Consider the following 20,081-nt stretch of genomic DNA (forward strand, 5'->3'; position numbering starts at 1 on the left):
ACAACACTCCTGCCTGTACACCTACCTGGAGGCTCAGCAACTCTGAAGAGCTAACCCCAGAGCTCACATAACACCTCTCAACACTATTCACAGTCTCTATATGGAGATGCCTCAGCCATAGGGGAAAAGTCAACAGTACTATCACAAGGAACACAGATAAGACAGCACTGGAGTAAAAGGCAAAAAAATGCTTTATTAAAAGCCTGAAACACATGAATAAGATGCACTATGTGCCACTGTACATGATGTCAACATTCTGCTCAAGTTCACATAGAAGTTAGAACACTTTGGCCAGAGGTTTTGCTACATTCTGTATGACAGCAGAGTTCAGCTGTGTGAGGGCGCTTATCTTGGCATTTTTGCTGCTGGCATATTTGTTCTTGATTCTCTGCGAAGAGATAAGCTCAATTAATTTCACCCTGTTCATAAACTTACATTACACCAGCTCATCTGAGGCTTAGTGGGCAGGCCACGCTAGTTCTAGCGCCCAAGACCAGATTATGGCTGTCTCACGCCACTGGCAAGATAGAGTTCTTCAGCTGAAGCGAGCAGGTCTGATACAAATCTGATACCAGTGATTCAAGTCACAGCTAAGCTAACTTCAGAAAGCCACGCATTGACAAGTGACCACATATACTCCCCACCTGCACCATGAACTTCTTACTATGTGCTTGGTAAGGCCCTGATTCACAAGAGTTATGTTCTTTGCCATGAGCTGCATAACTAGAAGGTCACTCTCAGTGCAAGACGTAGCATTGCAGAGTTGGTGTCTGAAAGGAAGGGAAGTTATTAGACAAGCCTACTAGAATGATCCAAGTTCATTGGATTCTTTGTCTTCTATTGGGCTCAGGCAGTTGCAGTCTCCTTTCTAACAAGGGAGGGTTAACAGTTACTGCCCTACTTCTGTCCCCTTTTAATGGGCCAAGGGGAGACAAGAACACACTGAGATACTGTTGTGGTTTAAGTCCAGCCGGAAACAAAGCACCATGAGGCTGCTCGATCATTCCTCCAATGCAGTGGGATGGGGAGGAGAAAATATAATGAAAAGCTTGTGGGTTGACACAAGGACACGGAGGGATCACTCACCAATTATGGTCATGGGCAAAAAAAAGACTCAACTTGGGGAAAAAACAAAATTAATTTAATTTGTTACCAATGTCGTGGTTTAACCCCAGCCGGTAACTAAGCACCACACAGCTCCTCACTCACTCCCCCCTGACCCAGTGGGATGGGAAAGAAAATCAGTTAAAAAAGTAGAACTTGTGGATTGAGATAAGAACAGTCTAATACAACAGAAAGGGAAAACCTAATAATGATAATAACAATAATAAAAATGACAATAATAATAAAAGGATTGCAATATACAAAACAAGTGATGCACAATGCAATTGCTCACCACCTGCTGACTGATGCCCAGTTAGTTCCTGAGCAGTGATCCCTCCCAGGCCGACTCCCCCCAGTTTATATACTTGGCATGACATCACATTGCATGGAATACCCTGTTGGCCAGTTTGGGTCAGCTGTCCTGGCTGTGTCCTGTGCCAACTTCTTGTGCCCCTCCAGCCTTCTTGCTGGCTGGGCATGAGAAGCTGAACAATCCTTGACTTAGTATAAACACTGCTTAGCAACAACTGAAAACATCAGTGTGTTATCAACATTCTTCTCATACTGAACCCAAAACATAGCACTATCCCAGCTACTAGGAAGACAATTAACTCTATCCCAGCCGAAACCAGGACAGTATCCACCCCTTATTTTATACCATTTATGTCATGCTCAGGTCCCATACTTTCCATGACATCCTAATCAATCATAATGACCTTTTCCGTCCTTTCATATATATATATATACACACACAGATATCATTCCCTTAGTTTATGGGCCATCTCTGTAAAGTGTCCGTTGAGTTCATTTAGTCCCCTACTTTGGGCTCCATCTGTCATACCAGTCTTTCTGGGCAGGAGTGATGGTGAGAAGCCCTCTCAGTTGGCAGAGCATGATAGGGCTTCTGTGCGGTGTGGCGAGCCGGTGACACTGGACGCAGCAGGAGGATGGTATGCAATGTTGGAGTGTTGCATGCTGAAGTCAGTTCTGGTTCCAACACTACTGCACTTTGCTCAGTTTTATCACAGTTCATTCTTGCTTGATCTAAGTGATTCTTACTGTAATACCATGGATATAGCATATAACAATTATAGTAACGATAACATACAGTGGCAGGGTTATATAGCAACTAACATCATACAATTTAATTCATTGGCTATTCTCACCTAAAATCAAATCCCCTCGAGGCACGCATCGGACTTCCCCATCCTTGCGCATCACCCACCAAGTGCACCCAGGTCCTTGAGCAAAAGCAATCCCATGAATGGGTTTAGCTTTGCCTGAGGCAGGAGTAACCCAGACTGTCTTCCCTAAACATATTTTTCATGTTCACCACAGGGACTTTATCCCCTTCTACAGTACGTAAAAATTCTGACTGGGCAGGGCCACCCGGATTGGCAGATCCTCTGGTGTTGACTAACCAGGTGTTACGGATGCACGACTAACCAAATCCAACAGGTGTTAAAACTCAGATTTATTCTTCAGCAAAAGTTAGTTAGAAGTCCGGTAACATTTTATAAAACCACAGGCTCAATGATGTAAAGAGAATTAATACTACACGGCCAACTTAAGAATCCCCAAGATTTAAAGTGATGGCTCAAAACGCGCGTATCACTCACCTAAAAGCTGAGGGCTCTCTCCCTCGAGGAGTTACCTCGGGCAGCGTCCCGACCCGAGGGGGAGTCCCCGACTGCAGACCCGCTGCTCTGAGGAGGACTGCCAACGTGTCCTCCGGCGGGACCCCGTTTATACCCCTGTCGAATCTGACCTGTGGTCATTTAATTCTATTGGCTAGGAGGGTCACCTCGGTGTACCTGGCGCATCTCGATTGGCCAGTTCAAATTTCAACCTGCGCCTCCAGGGTTTCCTTCCCCTTCTCCCTTCCTGGAGAAGTTTTGTTTCCTGCTGGCAGGATGGGGGGGGGGGGGGGGGGGGCGGGATGTACTGCCACAATCCACCCCGTGATCACAGTCATGATTCGACTGGTTTCTTTGGAGCAGTGGTACAGTCACCTCTTGCCTCCAAAGTTAAAAGGGGGTGCAGTTTGGCGAGTTTGACTCTCATTGTGGGTCATCGTTCCCTTCTGGTCTAGAACTGAAGTGGAATGTCGAACACAGGAATATTCAGTGTATGGACAGTTTAAAGGAGTATACTTAACCGTTAGTACAGGCTTTACTACCAAGTGTTTGATAGAACTTATTGCAATATAGATTACAGTAATCATAACTACAAGCATTATTAAATATTAGAGAAGGTTGGTCTCCCACCCCGTGATCCCATGGGTTAGTTGGAGGATATAGTCACATCTGGTGACCAACTATAATTGTTACATTGCTCTCATGCGAGGTCAAGGACTCACGATATTAATGTCCGTCATTTTGCCACGACATTATCATCCAGATCTTCATCATCCACGTCTGTCAGTCATCACTGTCAGCAAAAGGACTGGAATGACTCGTTCCTTCATGGTCCTGTAAAAAAGCACAACTAGGCCTCGGTTTTAAAACCAGGTCACAGGGTTAGAAGTCCGGTATTATCCACCGGGCACTGATGCGGTGAGTCTTTCCACTCCCATGAGATGGTGTCAGAAGACCAATGTAATCAACCTGCCACGTGCTCCAAAGAGCCTTGCCTTGTCTGATATGCTGGGCCGGAGCTTGGTTTGGGTGATTAGCTTTAAGCCTTAATCGGCACTGCGGGCAAGCTGTAAGAATTGCTCCACAGGTTTTTCATAGACACCGGCCAACCCCAAGATTGGCATTCATAATAGAGATCTGCTTTCCCTGAGTGGCCTCGCTTGATATGCAACCATTCTGCTAGTCTATCCCAATCTTCCTTCTCACTGGTGACCATCCTGATTTGGGCCAGGTGGTCCACCTGTTGATTCCATTTCACAGCTGGGGTTCCATCCCAAGCATGTCCCTTCACCCATCCCACCTTTAAAGGTCGGGACCTCCCCATTGCCAGGAGACATTGCCAGTCCTCTGTCCTCCACACTTTCACATGACCTGCTTCCCACTTACTAGATTCCCACTGACATAGCCACTCTGTAGCACCCTTAAAGGTTGCGTAAGAGTCAGTATAGACAATGGTAGCACCATTCTCTACGGCCAGTAATAAAGCCCGTAGTTCTCCTACTTGTGCACTACCTTCACCCTCCTCTTCGACTGTCTTCCCAGTACCAATCTCCAATGCCACTGCTTTATATTGCCATTTTGATCCCACTCGATGGGCAGATGAATCTGTGAACCACACTCCCTGCACATCTGAGCCTGCCACAAATTCAGGTGCCTCCTCAATCGGAGAAGGTTTATACAGTTGACCCAGCAAGGCTGGGTCAGGGTTTACAGGTTGCTGTAGTTTGAAAACCGTAGTCGGACCCTCTTTTAGTGGGAGCAATTGGCTTATCCCTTCTAGGTATGCATACCATTTCCTAACTGTGGCCTTTTGGGCTACTCCCTCTGGAGGAGGTGACCCACTGAAGATTGAATTTAAGAGAGGGAAAGGACCCTGTACTATAACATCCTGTGAAGTATGCAGCTTTTCAGCCTCTTTAACTGCTCTAGTGAGGGAAAGAGTCCCCTTCTCCCAATCTGAATATCATCGCTCCGTTTCTTTGAATGCAGTGGAAGAGAATAATAAAGGCCTGGCTGGTCCCTGTGGCCCCTTTTGAAACACGCCACAGCATAAGCATGTTCAGCAAATCCCCATTCCACTCTTAAAGGATCTCGTGGGTGCAATGGACTTAGTCTCTGATAAGCCTTAAGCTCAACTTTCAGAGTGTTAAGGGCTTCCGTATGTTGCAAAGTCCAATCCCATTTTCTGTTTTTTCGGAGCAAGTCATAAAGAGGGCGGCAAATCACCGAAAACCCTGGTATATGTTTTCTCCAATAGCCCAAGGTACCTAACAGCTGTTGTAATTCCATTTTATTACTTGGAGTCTGTCCCTTTTCAATAGCTGATAGAGTGTCATCAGGTACCACAACTGCTCCAGCTATCCACCATGCCCCTAGGAATTTAACTTCTTGTCCAGGACCTTGGCATTTAGAAGATGGAATGTCTAGCCCATTCTTGACTAACAGATTCCAGATGGCCTCAGCCACTTGCCCTACCTGTTCCTTGTTATCCCCACTGACTAGGATATCATCTATATATTGATATATGTGGACACCTGGTGGTACCTCCACAGCATCAAGGAGCTTGGCTAAAGCATTGTGAGCAATATTAGGGGAGTGCTTATATCCCTGGGGAAGTCGATTAAAGGTGTATTGGGTCCCTTCCCAAGTGAAGGCAAACTGGGGTTTGTCCTCTTCCCTTAGGGGAATCATAAAAAACATATCTTTGACATCTAAAGCAGCCATCCATGGGTGGGCTGCAGCCTGTATTGCTGTTATCACTGAGGTGATACTTGGGATGGCAGAAGTTAACGGTGGGGTATTACTATTCAATCTTCTATAATCAATTGTTAGTCGCCACCTTCCATCTGATTTACGGACTGGCCAAACAGGGGAATTGTAAGGAGAACGTGCGCAACTGATGATCTCTCTTTTCTCCAGATCATTAATTACTTCCAAAATGCCCCGTTTGGCCGCGGCTGGAAGTGGGTATTGAGGGACACGGGTTACCTTAGATTGCGGTAGTGCAGGAGCAACCTGCAATGTTCTCACATGAATAGCCTCTGCCTCCCTGCCCCCAAAGCTCCACACCCTACTATTGGGTAGGTCCCATTGTCTGCCTGCCAGCACATCAAATCCCAGTATATTTCCCTCATAGGGGCTTAAAGCCACCTCCACAGCTGTCATTCTTTTTTCCCCAGGCAGCCAAAGTTGGGTTTGAGCTATGGGGCATTTTTCTGTCGCCCCTGTCACTCCCCTAATGTTTATAGCCTTTCTTGATGGCCTAATTCCCAGCTCACTAGCTTGTAGATCATTTCAAACACTAACTTGGGTTCCTGTATCGATTAAGAATTCCAAACTTATCTGTTTTGGGCCCACAGGAATGTGTATATAAGGCTCCTTATCAGCAGACCATTAGCAGGTATTCACTATGCAGATTGGGCGGCCTGAACCCCAAACCGCAGCTCCTAGTTTTTAGCCCTTCCAGTTCCTCTCGCAGTGCCGCGAAAGGGCCCCGTTTCTCTTCCCGAGGGGGCGGGGTTGCTGGCGCTTCCCTTTGGTCTCTAGCCTTCCCCTCCAGCAATCCCACTCCCGGACGCCGCCGGCGGACTGCCCGGGCAGCACGGCTCGGGCTGCCCCCAGTGCCGGTGCCTTCCGCCAGAGAGCGTCCCTTCCGGGATCGCAGTTCCGACCCGACCGACCGCGAGTTCGAGACCGCTCGGGGCGGGGTTTACAACCGGCTGGGCGGACCTTCCTGCTGCCCTCCGTTAACTCCGACAGTCCCTTTGCCCGGATAGTAACAGATTCTCCTCTCTCCTTGGGGTCCACACCCCCAGCCCAGTAAGCTACTCGGGACGTTATGGACTGATCACCCGCCGGTGCAGCACTCAGAAACACTCCCGGTGCCCAGTAACTTCTCGCTTCATCATCACTCAACAGTATCCGATCCTCCCCGTTAGAGAAACTCTCCACAAATACTCATTTTCGGTTTCGCCCGGCTTGCACGAAAACTTAGCTTGCAACTCGCCGAGTTCGGGTCCCGACCGAGGGGCCATGCAAGCAGCGCTCTGGGGGCTCCCACCGTGTGGACCCGCGTGCCCTTCTGTTTCAATAAGGGGCCGCACGTCCCTTTCCTCCAATTCCACCTTCGGACAATCTATTTCCCCTTGCCTTTTAGCAGAATCACTCTTTCAGTTCTGTGCTTGAATCAAGCAGGCGCCCAGGAGGGCACACACACTGCCTTTGCTGTATCACGGACTACTTCCGCTGCATAGTTCTACTCTCCCCACGACCGCTGCCGGGTCGGACCACTTCTCCTTCGCCCAGTCCAGACCTGGGGGAGAAGGGCTGCAGCCGTGCCTCCGTAATAATTCCTCCATTAACACCATCCTGCCGACTACGCCAATTTAAAATGTTACAGATGCACGACTAACCAAATCCAACAGGTGTTAAAACTCAGATTTATTCTTCAGCAAAAGTTAGTTAGACGTCCGGTAACATTTTATAAAACCACAGGCTCAATGATGTAAAGAGAATTAATACTACACAGCCAACTTAAGAATCCCCAAGATTTAAAGTGATGGCTCAAAACGCGCGTATCTCTCACCTAAAAGCTGAGGGCTCTCTCCCTCGAGGAGTTACCTCGGGCGGTGCCCCGACCCGAGGGGGAGTCCCCGACTGCAGACCCGCTGCTCCGAGGAGGACTGCCAACGTGTCCTCCGGCGGGACCCCATTTATACCCCTGTCGAATCTGACCTGTGGTCATTTAATTCTATTGGCTAGGAGGGTCACCTCGGTGTACCTGGCGCATCTCGATTGGCCAGTTCAAATTTCAACCTGCAGCCTCCAGGGTTTCCTTCCCCTTCTCCCTTCCTGGAGAAGTTTTGTTTCCTGCTGGCAGGATGGGGGGGGCGGGATGTACTGCCACACCAGGTGGCATTTGCTAAATGTGTATCCCAATGTTTGAAGGTTCCACCCCCCCATTGCTCTCAATGTAGTCTTTAACAGTCCATTGTATCATTTTCCCAGAGGCTAGTGTATGATAGTGGATGTGATACACCCACTCAATGCCATGCTCTTTGGCCCAGGTGTCTACGAGGTTGTTTCGGAAATGAGTCCCATTGTCTGACTCAATTCTTTCTGGGGTGCCGTGTTACCACAAGACCTGCTTTTCAAGGCCGAGGATAGTGTTCCGGGCGGTGGCATGGGGCACAGGATGTTTCCAGCCACCCGGTGGTTGCTTCCACCATTGTAAGCACATGGCGCTTGCCTTGGCGAGTTTGTGGGAGTGTGTTATAGTCAATCTGCCAGGCCTCCCCATATTTATATTTCAGCCATCGCCCTCCATACCACAAGGGGCTTTAACTGCTTGGCTTGCTTAATTGCAGCACATGTTTCACATTCATGGATCACTTGTGCAATAGTATCCATGGTCAAGTCCACCCCTCGGTCACGAGCCCATCTATATGTTGCATCTCTTCCCTGATGGCCTGAGGTGTCATGGGCCCACTGAGCCATAAATAGCTCACCCTTATGTTGCCAGTCCAGGTCCACCTGAGCCACTTCCGTCTTAGCAGCCTGGTCCACCTGCTGGTTGTTTTGATGTTCTTCAGTGACCCGACTCTTGGGTACATGAGCATCTATGTGACGTACTTTGACAACCAGATTCTCTAGCCGGGATGCAATATCTTGCCACAGTGTGGCAGCCCAAATGGGTTTACCACTACACTGCTCTGCTTCCATTGCTGTAACCACCCCCACAGGGCATTTGCCACCATCCATGAGTCAGTACAGAGATAGAGCACTGGCCACTTCTCTCTTTCAGCAATGTCTAACGCTAGCTGGATGGCTTTCACCTCTGCAGACTTGATCCACCTTCTCCTTCAGCAGTTTCTGCGACTTGTCGTATAGGACTCCATACAGCAGCCTTCCACCTCTGATGCTTTCCCACAATGCAACAGGATCTGTCAGTGTACAGGGCATATTGCCTCTCATTTTCTGTCAGTTTATTATACAGCGGGGCCTCTTCAGCACGCGTCACCTCCTCCTCTGGCGACATTCCAAAATTTTTGCCTTCTGGCCAGTCCATGATCACTTCCAAAATTCCTGGGCGACTGCGGTTTCCTATGCGAGCTCGTTGTGTGATCAGTGTGACCAACTTACTCTACGTGGCATCAGTTGCATGATGTGTAGAGGAGATTTTCCCTTTGAACATCCAGCCCAGCACTGGCAGTCGGGGTGCTAAGAGGAGCTGTGTTTCAGTACCAACTACTTCCGAGGCAGCCCGAACTCCTTCATATGCTGCCAATATCTCTTTTTCAGTTGGAGTATAGCGGGCCTCAGATCCTCTGTATCCTCGACTCCAAAACCCCAGGGGTCGGCCTTGGGTCTCCTCAGGTGCTTTCTGCCAGAGGCTCCAGGTAGGGCCATTCTCCCCGGCTGCGGTATAGAGCACATTTTTAACATCTTGTCCTGCCCGGACTGGTCCAAGGGCTACTGCATGAACAATCTCCCGTTTAATTTGCTTAAAGGCTTGTTGTTGCTCAGGGCCCCATTTAAAATTGTTCTTCTTCCGGGTCACTTGATAGAGAGAGCTTATAATCAGACTCTAATTTGGAATATGCATCCTCCAAAAGCCCACAATACCTAAGAAAGCTTGTGTTTCCTTTTTACTAGTTGGTGGGGACATAGCTGCTATTTTGTTGATCACGTCCATTGGGATCTGACGATGCTCGTCTTGCCATTTTATTCCTAAAAACTGGATCTCCTGTGCAGGTCCCTTGACGTTACTTTCTTTTATGGCAAAACTGGCTTTCAGTAGGATTTGGATTATTTTCTTCCCTTTCTCAAAAAGTTCTTCTGCTGTGTCACCCCATACGATGATGTCAGCAATGTATTGCAGGTGTTCCGGAGCTTCACCCTTCTCCAGCGCAGTCTGGATTAGTCCATGGCAAACAGTGGGGCTGTGTTTCCACCCCTGGGTTAGTCAATTCCAGGTGTACTGGACGCCCCTTCAAGTGAAAGCAAACTGTGGCCGGCTCTCTGCTGCCAGAGGGATTGAGAAAAATGCATTAGCGATATCAGTTGTGGCGTGCCGCTTGGCTGCCTTTGACTCCAGTTCGTATTGAAGTTCTAGCATGTCTGGCACGTCAGCACTCAGCGGTGGCGTGACTTCATTCAGGCCACGATAGTCAACTGTTAGTCTCCGCTCTCCGTCAGACTTTTGCACTGGCCATACGGGGCTGTTAAAAGCAGAGCGAGTCCTACTGATCACCCCTTGGCTCTCCAGTCAACGAATCAGCGTATGGATGGGAATCAGGGCGTCTCGGTGCGATATTGCTGCCGGTGCACCGCTGTGGTAGCGATTGGCACCTGTTGTTCTTCAGTCCTCAGCAACCCCACAACAGAAGGGTCCTCCGAGAGACTGGGCAAGGTGGACAGCTGTTCAATTTCCTCCATCTCCAAGGCAGCTATACCAAAATCCCACCAGTACCCTTTTGGGTCCCTGAAATACGCTCTCCTGAGATAATCTATGCCAAGGATTGTCACGACCCAGACTGGACAGACCAGGGAGTCGTGTTTAATTCGAAATTCCCTTGGGCTAAATTAAGGTGAAACAACACCAAACGATCAGTTAAAGATTTTATTCATGACAGAAGCAAACTGAACTGGGGAGGCATGATAGTAGGTGGCAGGGTTTCTCACAACAGGAATTGGCATAAGACTACTTCTGTAAACCATGTAACCCAGGGTAACCATATACATCGATTCAGGGAATAAGGAGATCCCTCCCGTTGAGTCACGAGGTTCAGAGCAGACCCCTTTGCTTTCTAGACTCCTCCTCAGAGAAGGGCCCAGGGGTGGCTGGATCCACTCCTGGTCTCAGACTTGGTCAACGGTTTATGTCTTGAAACGGATGAGGTGTAGGGATTGTGGAAAAGGAAAAGGAAAGAGAGAAGAAGAGAGAGAGAGAAAAAGGAAGAGAGAAAGATTTCACCGGTCCTGGGTCCAGTGTTGGTTCGGTCAGCCGAGGGGTCCAGTCAGCCAAGGGGTCCAGTTCTGGTGGGCTTGCGCACCCAGGGCTTCAGTTTGTGTCCTTTTATCAGCCTTGCCCCTCCTTTGGGCGGGCACCCAAACTCGTCAGGGTAATAAGCATTTTGTGAGCCTTTGGGCTTGTTTGATCTTTGTATCAGAACAGCCTGATGTCTGAGCTGATGGGCTTTTCACCTTGGTTCCTTGCTGTGCAGGGTTTGTCTTTAAGCAGAACTTGCCCCACCACAATGTTTGAGACATTAACTCTTTCAGTCTCTCACAAGGATGCACGGAGCCTCTGGGCCAGTCACAATGGGGTGTTTCTGCCATTTATTCCCAGTTAGGCTTACTTCAGCCTCCAATACCGTTAGCTGCTGGGATCCCCCTGTCACACCAGAAATACAAATGGGTTCTACCCCTTTATAGCTTGATGGCATTAGGGTACATTGTGCACCGGTGTCTACTAGAGCCTTATATTCCTGTGGGTCTGATGTGCCAGGCCATCAAATCCACACCGTCCAGTAAAGCCGGTTGTCCCTCTCCTCCACCTGAGTGGAGGCAGGGCCCCTCTAGCCTTGGTCATAGGATTCTCCACTCAGTTTTTGTAAAAATAGATTAGAATTCCTTCTCATAGGATCAGGAGTAAGATCAGCCCTTTCACTCTGTCTGGCACACTGCTCACACTGCCCTCCAGAGACTGGAGCAGCAATTTTCCTGGAAGAACCCTCATCTGTGATTGGTTTTCCTTGCAATGCACGTACCCATGCATCAAGAGTCGAGGTAGATTTTCCATCCCACTTCATCATATCCTCTCTGTGTTCACACAGGTAAGACCACAGGGTACCCCGTGGTGTGTACCTTCTATATTCTCTCTCTTGAGCAGAGGGACGCTTATTCCTAATAGCTGAGATATGGGTCCATACAGGTGGGAGGCAGAACTTATCCTCAAATTGCTGGAACTCTCGGGACAGTTTCTCGGCTAGTACATCTGGCAGCTTCTCCACAGCTGAGACAAGGGAGGAAGAGAGACTTTCTTCGTATTGCTGGAGTCGGCCAGCCACTTCATCCATTGTTGGTCCCGCTTCGTCTTTCCAGTCCATTACTGCCAATGATTTGGCATACGACGATGGTGCGCTCCGTGTAAACTTCCGCCACATGGGTCGTGTGCAGTGGACTTCATCTGGATCTGTGGGTAACTGCACATTGTCTGGGTCATAATAAACCATCTCCCACATGGCTCATTCACTCAGGTACTGCATACCTTTCTCCATGGTAGTCCACTTGCTTGGATGACATACAACATCTTCCTTGAAGGGGTACCTTTCCCTTATGCGTGACAGAAGTCACATCCAGAGGCTGAGGGCTTGTGTCTTTTTTCCAATCGCCTTGTCAATGCCCCCTTCCCTAGACAGGGATCCCAGCTGCTTGGCTTCCCTACCCTCTAATTCCAAGCTACTGGCTCTGTTATCCCAGCATCAGAGCAGCCAGGTGATAATGTGCTCGCCTGGATGATGGCTGAAATATTTTCGCATATCTCACAGCTCACTCAGGGATAGGGATCGGGTGATTACCCCTGGTTCTGTCTCTTCCTCCTGTTCTCGTGATGATCCTCGTTCATCTTCATCCCTCACTACGCAAACTGATTTTTTATATTTCTTCTTCTGTATAGGGGAGACTGATACTGGCACTGGTTGGTTCTCTGGTTCAGCTGCATCACCCATCGCTGGGGTTTGAGTAGCCGCAGTGCTTGTTGCCGGGGTTTGAGTGGCCACGGTGTCTGCCACCAGGGTCTGAGTAGCGGCAGTACCTGTCGCGGGGGTTGATCTCTGGGTGGTATTTCTAAATAGTTGTTTAACCCTAAACAAGACCTGAACCACATTCAGGAACATGCTGGTTCCTAGCAATAGGTACATGCTGGTTTCAACATCCCAAGGATATTCAATAATTGCAAAATTCTCAAACGCCATTGTAATTAGCTTGGCGGAGAAGGGGAAGATGTGGGAAGACGTCTCCCCCAGAGGTTGGCTCCCCGAGGAGAAAAGGTAAAAGTGTAATTATTAATAGTTCCCACTAGATGGCTCCCGAAGTACAGAGGTGACGGCAATACTGAGTACAAATACCGGATTAGTCCCACGACCGATAATTTTATCGTACCATAAACCAGTGTTACATAGTACAGCAAAGCGAAAACCTTAATCCACCTCACCTTATGGGCGATAAGCAGCAGCATAGGGACTATATATGGCAAGTGAGGTGATACATAACACAACTCTAAGAACGAGCGCCACAACTCTAAGAGCCGATAAATCAACATTGTGACCAGCGACTATTAAACTAATATAATGAATGCTTGTAACAAATTCCTTTTAACACACTCCGGTCAGATCTGTCGTTATCACAACCTTTCGTGCCCCACGTTGGGCGCCAAAAAAAGGACTGTCATGGTTTAAGCCCAGCCAGCAACCAGGCACCACGCAGCTGCTCACTCACTCCCCCCACCTCCCAGTGCGATGGGGAGGAGAATCGGAAAAAAAGTAAAACTCGTGGGTTGAGATAAGAACGGTTTAATAACTAAAGTAAAATAAAACGTAATACTAACAATAATAATATACTACTACTACTCCTCATTATTATTATTGTAATGAAAAGGAATATAATAAAAAAAAATAAACCCCAAGAAAAAATAAGTGATGCACAATGCGATTGCTCACCACCCACTGAACGATGCCTGAGCAGCGATCCACCCCTCCCAGCCAACTCCCCCCAGTTTATATACTGAGCATGATGTTCTATGGTATGGAATATCCCTTTGGCTAGTTCAGGTCAGCTGTCCTCACTATGCTCCTTCCCAGCTTCTTGTACACCTGCTTGCTGGCAGAGCATGGGAAACTGAAAAATCCTTAACTTAGGATAAGCGCTACTTAGCAACAACTAAAACATCAGTGTGTTATCAACGTTATTTGCACACTAAATCCAAAACACACTGTACCAGCTACTAAGAAGAAAATTAACTCTATCCCAGCCAAAACCAGGACATAGTCCCATAATTGCTGGCTCTCAGTCACATAATTTCCATGTCCGATTAGTCCTTGCCAACCCAAGTCCTGTGAAGCATCCTTGTTCTTGGCTCCATTGTCAGTTTGATGGGTGCATTGCTTTTTCCTCTTCATTTTGCAGTTCACGGTGAATTTAATTGGAGTGAAGTGATGAGCAAGTGAAACTTCATCTCCTCATGGGGACATGGTATTACCCACCACATCTTCAAACACAGGGATCACTCGCCAGCCACTCAAATGCAGCCCTGTCTGGTGTGGGACTGGTGCTGCTTTCTGGCATGCAGCAGCTGGGAGAGCAAGCAAAGCCGAATATTTCGCTAGCCTAAAACCCGAGGGATTCTGAGGAACAGCACAGCCATCCATTAGGCTTTCACCCCAGCCTTGGAGCCAGCAAGACTCTTTATGAGACTGGGGACATCAGTGAGCAGCTTAAAATCTGAGCTCAATCCTGTACCCTCAGTGTCATCCCAGGAGAACTCACACCAGGTCCCTGGGGTGAGGAGGGCTGGGGCTCTGGCAGGGGTCTCTGATTGTTCGGTATTTTAGGGATGAAATCTTCCTCTCTCCTTGGGCAGCCTCCTTCGGGCATAAGTGCAAATGCTCATTAGCTTTCATTTCAGCTGTCTGGCCTTTTGCAGGTTTTTCTGTCTGGGTGCCTGGTTCAAAGTGCTTGTGAAAGGATCATCTTCTGCCATCCTGGGTAATTTCTGAAAAACTCAGGGAAGTCTTGCTTATGACTGGGCTGAGTTTCAGTGGTAAGACCCCTAGCACGTCCCTCTGTCTGCTGGCTGGCACTAATCATGATTCGTTCCTCCATCCACATCCGTATTGAAGATGGGCTTTCATTGCCCTGGTTGAAGGTGGATAAGTGCCAAGACAAGCTGAGGGGTCTGGCCGTCGTGGGGTTGTCTCTGCAGTGAAACCTTTGATTGCAGAGAAGCCCTTGGCATCAAATGTATAGGAAAATAACCACAGCAAAGATCCTGTATCTTCAAGAAGGGATGCAGAAGGCAGAAGGGATTTTTACATACCAAAACTCTCCTGTGGCTGGGAAGTGGAGCCAGTTTTGGATAAAGCAGCATCTCCAGAGATGCCTGGGTTAGATGTGGTCCTCACAGCCCTGCTCCCATGTGAGCAGCAGGCTGAGACTGTGGAGAGCCCAGAGCAGATGCCCTCAGCCTGCCTGAGAGGCTCATCTCCCGCTATGGGTGCATCGATGCTGCAAGAAGTCCCATGGGGACAGGTATGAGATGACCTGCCCAGGACCCCTTGCCCTGACAGGGCAGTTGGCTTAACCCATGCAGAGCCTGAAGCATCCCTCAAGGACCTACCTGCAGTGTTTGATGCTCACAGTAGGTCTCTGGCTTATTCTCACAAGCAAATAGCAACCAAGAGTGGTTTCCCCTCCTAGGTGAAGGTCTTCAAGCTACTGAGCCTTTTTATCTCACTGCTGTTGCAGGCAGCTCCCAAGGGCTCCCTCTCCAAGCAGGGCCTCCAACTGAGCCTGGGACTAAGTGGGGCAAAGCCCAGCTCAGACCCAGGTCCCTCCCTGGCTTAATCCTTCACCTGGCAGGAGCCCAGCTCACTAACTTCATTCAGAGCAGCCTGAGATGAGAGCATCTTTTTTTCCCCCACCCTTTTCCTGTATTTCCACTGTCCCAGCATGATTGCAGCTGTGGCACACGACGACCTTTTTTTCCGTTGCCTGTGCTTTGCTTATTGCTCTCTGGTTTGCTTCTTCATCGGGGAAGGCACCTCCAAAGCTCTCTGGAGCTCCTCGCAAGCACCGATCCTGACCCGACAGGGTCTGACGGGCTCAGTGCTGCCCAGGGGACACCTAATGACTGGTCACCCCACAGCCCTGGGACCAGCCTGGAAGCACTCCCCGGGTCACTGGCTCAGCAGATGGAGCTCCTTCCCAAGGGTGCAGGCAGAGCAGCTCTTGGCATGCAGCGGGATGCTGTGCCAAAACGCTGCTGCAGCTGCTACTTGCAGCTTGGAACAGCACACAGACGTTGTGTGCAGGCTCAGGATTCAGAGAGAGCCCCGAAATGGGGAAATAGTTGATTTTGTAGGGTTTTTTCCTTCTGGCTTGGGAAGGAGGAGTTTTTTCATTTAAGAGGACGGGAGCGGGACTTTCCACTCCCAGCTCCTATAGCAATTAGGACTAAAAGACCTGTGCAGTAAACTCTGCTTTATTCCCAGTAGTGAGGGGCTAGGATCCTCTGGACAAGGAAAAACCCCAGGTAATATTTCTGCTCCAGACCTGAGCTGGACTTGCACGGCTCCAGGGGGCTTATAGCACGGTCAAGCCTGCGCAGTGTTACCAGCTGTCGTGGTTTAACCCCAGCCAGAAACTAAGCACCACGCAGCCGCTCGCTCACTCCCCCCCCGGTGAGATGGGGGAGAGAATCAGAAGGGTAAAAGTGAGAAAACTCATGGGTTGAGATAAAGACAGTTTAATAAGTAAAGCAAAAGCTGTGCGCACAAGCAAAGCAAAACAAGGAATTCATTCACTACTTCCCATCGGCAGGCAGGTGTTCAGCTTTCTCCAGGAAAGCAGGGCTCCATCATGCATAACGGTTACTTGGGAAGACAAATGCCATAACTCTGAACATCCCTCACTTCCTTCTTCTTCCCTCAGCTTTATATGCTGAGCATGATGTCGTATGGTCTGGAATATCCCTTTGGTCCGTTGGGGTCAGCTGTCCCGGCTGTGTCTCCTCCCAACTTCTTGTGCACCCCCAGCCTACTCGCGGGTGGGACGGTGCGAGAAGCAGAAAAGGCCTTGACTCTGTGTAAGCACTGCTCAGCAATAACTAAAACATCCCTGTGTTATCAACACTGTTTCCAGCACAAATCCAAAACATAGCCCCATACTAGCTACTGTGAAGAAATTTAACTCTATCGCAGGCAAAACCAGCACACCAGCTTTGCAGCAGCACTTTGTACAGGCACAAGCCAGCAGAGTCTGTGCAGCCACCTTCATGCTGAGATGAGCTAAAAAACCCTCCGGGCCTCAGGAGCTGGGGGGAAGCAGTGCAGAGACCCCCAAATCAGCATGGTTACCAGAAATAAGCCTGCTCAGAGCAGTCCAGTGGGCGTGAGCTGGTGGGGGGGGTCTCCATGCTGCTGGTGCGGGTCTCTCCATGCTGCTGGTGCATCCCTGAATGATACAGCCACAAGCTTCCCGGCAGGTCGGACTCTGCTGCCGATATGGGGTTAATAGCTGGCGAGGCACGCAGCTGCGGCAACGGTAAGTTCTGTGGCTGAGCTCTGCGGCTGAGCGCTAGATCGAGGTATACAGGGGGGTTCCCGGAGCCAGGGAAACCCGAGGAAGAGCAGAGAATCCCGCCAGGAGCCGGCAGCTCTCGCGAGAGAGGCTGACGCGGCGTGGGCGTTGCCAGGAGCAACCGCGTGAGATTTAAACGGCCCTGAGGAGCGCCATTGACTAGGAGCGCCTCGAACAGGGTGTGCAAACAGGGATCGAGAGGGCACAGCAGTTCACGCAGAAGGGTGCGTGAGAAGGGCTGTGCGCCCTGCTTGTAGGCCCACAGCCCAGGGAAGTGCTCTAGGTCTCTTCCATAATGGTGGGTACTTGCCTCAGAGTTAAAACCAGTGTTTCTACAGAGAAAGCCCCTGAGATGTCTGATGCTTCCACCCAGATGGAACTGGTAAGGAAGGAGACTTCAGTACAGATGGTAGGTTGCAATGAGTGCCCAGACCCTTCTCCTGGAGAAAAGGTAAGTACCTGCAAAAGATGTGCACAGGTTGATCTGTTGTGTCAGGTGGCCGAGTTGCAGGAAAGAGTTAAAAGGCTGTGCAGTATTAGAGGGGCCGAGATGGAGATAAGTGGTTTTAGAACTATGCTCCTGTGGCAGACACCACAGAGAATGAGGCACCTTGGATCCTGGTGACCCACAGAAGCAGGACTCTGCTTCAGCCCCCACCCTCCACCATTACAACCAAAACCAGATATGAAGCTTTAACAGCTGTAGACACCCATGAGCAAGGTCTGCAAGGAGAAACTGTACCAGCAGCACACAGTGGATACTGCAAAAAGAAATTACAAGTGCTCATAGCGGGTGACTCTCTGTTAAGGAACACTGAGGCGCCCATCTGCCAGCCTGACAGGGAGTCACGAGAGGTATGCTGCCTTCTGGGAGCTAAGGTCCAAGATGTTGCCAAGAGGGTGCCACAACTTGTCAAGAGCACAGACTACTATACATTGCTACTCTTTCATGTGGGCACGAATGACACCGCAAGCTGGAACCTGGTCAGAATCAAGGAAGACTACAAAGCCATTGGGGGTACAAGTGAAAAGTATTGGTGTCCAAGTTATCTTTTCTTCCATTTTACCAGTTAGAGGAAAGGGTGCAGCCAGAAATAGATGTATAATGCTGTCCTGGGTTCAGCTAGGATAGAGTTAATTTTTACAGGAACCTGGGAGGTGGGGGGGCATAGCCGGGGCAGCTGACCTGAACTAGCCAAGGAGCTATTCCATACCATGTGCCATCATGCTCAGTATATACATGGGGAGTGGGCCGGGGGGAGGGCGCTTCTGCTCTCTCTCGAATTTCGGTGGGGGAAGTGGCGGAGCGTCGGGTCCCGGGTGGTGAGCAGTTGCACTGTGCATCACTCTTTTCTGTATACTCTTTCATTAGTACCGTCGTTGTTGTTGTAACTTTTGTTGCGTTGTCCCAGTAAACTGCCCTTATCTCAACCCTCGAGGTTCCAGTTTTTTTCTTTTCTCTCCTCCGTCTCCCCCCTATCCCACCGGAGGGGGGCGGGAGGAGTGAGCGAGCGGCTGCGTGGTCCTTTGTTACCGGCTGGGCTGAAACCACGACAGTCCTTTTTGGCGCCCAACGTGGGGCACGAAGGGTTGAGATAACGACAGATCTGGCTAGAGCGTGTTGAAACAAATTTGTCATACGCATTCCTTATATTAGATAAATAGATGTTAGTCACAATGTTGATTAATTTGTTTACATGGTGGCGTTTTGTAAGTCCTTATATGCTCTATGTATTGCCTGTAGTTACGTTTCTCACCTCTGGGAGAGTGATTGGGATTATCATTTTGCTGTACTGGGCAATGTCGACTTGTGAAATGATTACATCACTGGTCATGAGGTTAAGCTGGTATCTGTATGAGGCAGTGATTTCATTTCCATACTTTGGGCACCTTCTATCGGATTTTATTGGTAATTACAGCCAATACATGGGGAAGTCAGGGGGGGATACTTCCCCCCATACCTTCGCCTCCCTTTTCTCCTTCCGACTAATTACAACAGCTTTTGAGAACTTTGAATATCCTTGGGATGCACAAGCCAGTGTGCTGTTAGTGCTATGCCTCCTGAATATGTTTCAGGTCTTGTTTAGGGCTACAAAAAGGCTCTTTAAGAGTATCACCCAGAGATCTGCCCCAAAGCTGGATATTCATGGGTGGCATGGCATGTGGGAGGATATGGGCAGGTATCTAGAGAACTTCTCACCCCCAGTGGCTTGGAAGTTCACTCCCGAACAACTACAGAACCCTCATGAAGTGGTAGAATATTTGAAAGAAAAATACTGTGGCTATTCCAAAGACGTACAACTCGCTGCACTGTGCTGGGCCCTGGCCAGTATCTACCAAACACTGCTTGATATTAGGCAGCACCCTCAGGGAGAAAAGGGGGAAAAGATGGAAAACAGGACAGCAGGCACCGTGGCTACCCCTACCCGGGCAACAGGCAGCGCGGCTACCCCAACCGCAGTGACAGATACTGCAGCTAAACCAGAGAACCAACCTGTGCCAGTATCAGTCGCCCCTGTACAGAAAAAGAAACACACAAAGAAATCAGTTTGCTCAGTGAGAGATGAAGATGAACCAGGGTCATCACGAGAACAGGAGGAAGAGGCAGAACCTGAAATAATCACCTGATCTCTATCCCTGAGTGAGTTGCGTGACATGCGAAAAGATTTTAGCCGCCACCCAGGTGAGCACATTGTTACCTGGCTGCTCCGATGCTGGGATAATGGGGCTAGTAGTGTGGAATTAGAGGGTAAGGAAGCCAAGCAGTTGGGATCTCTGTCTAGGGAAGGGGGCATCGACAAGGCGATTGGGAGAAAAACACAAGTCCTCAGCCTCTGGAGGCGACTTCTGTTAGGTGTAAAGGAAAGATACCCCTTCAAGGATGAAGTTACATGTCACCAAGGCAAGTGGACCACCATGGAGAGAGGTATCCAGTACCTGAGGGAATTAGCCGTGCTGGAGGTGATTTATAATGATCCAGAA

At 49.3% G+C, this 20,081-nt stretch overlaps 1 protein-coding gene across 1 annotated transcript in view; it reads right to left on the bottom strand.

Moving 5' to 3' along the window:
- Positions 1-277: 277 nt before the first annotated feature.
- The window catches only part of LOC121233038 (G2/mitotic-specific cyclin-B1-like), a 39,325-nt gene continuing 19,521 nt past the window's right edge, over positions 278-20,081 (bottom strand). The window contains 3 exon segments of the mRNA XM_041121623.1: positions 278-388; positions 665-749; positions 751-770. Coding sequence (XP_040977557.1) covers positions 278-388; positions 665-749; positions 751-770 — 216 coding nt within the window.

The sequence above is a fragment of the Aquila chrysaetos genome (assembly GCF_900496995.4).
Source record: "Aquila chrysaetos chrysaetos chromosome W unlocalized genomic scaffold, bAquChr1.4 W_unloc_4, whole genome shotgun sequence".
In the NCBI taxonomy this organism is placed as follows: domain Eukaryota; kingdom Metazoa; phylum Chordata; class Aves; order Accipitriformes; family Accipitridae; genus Aquila; species Aquila chrysaetos.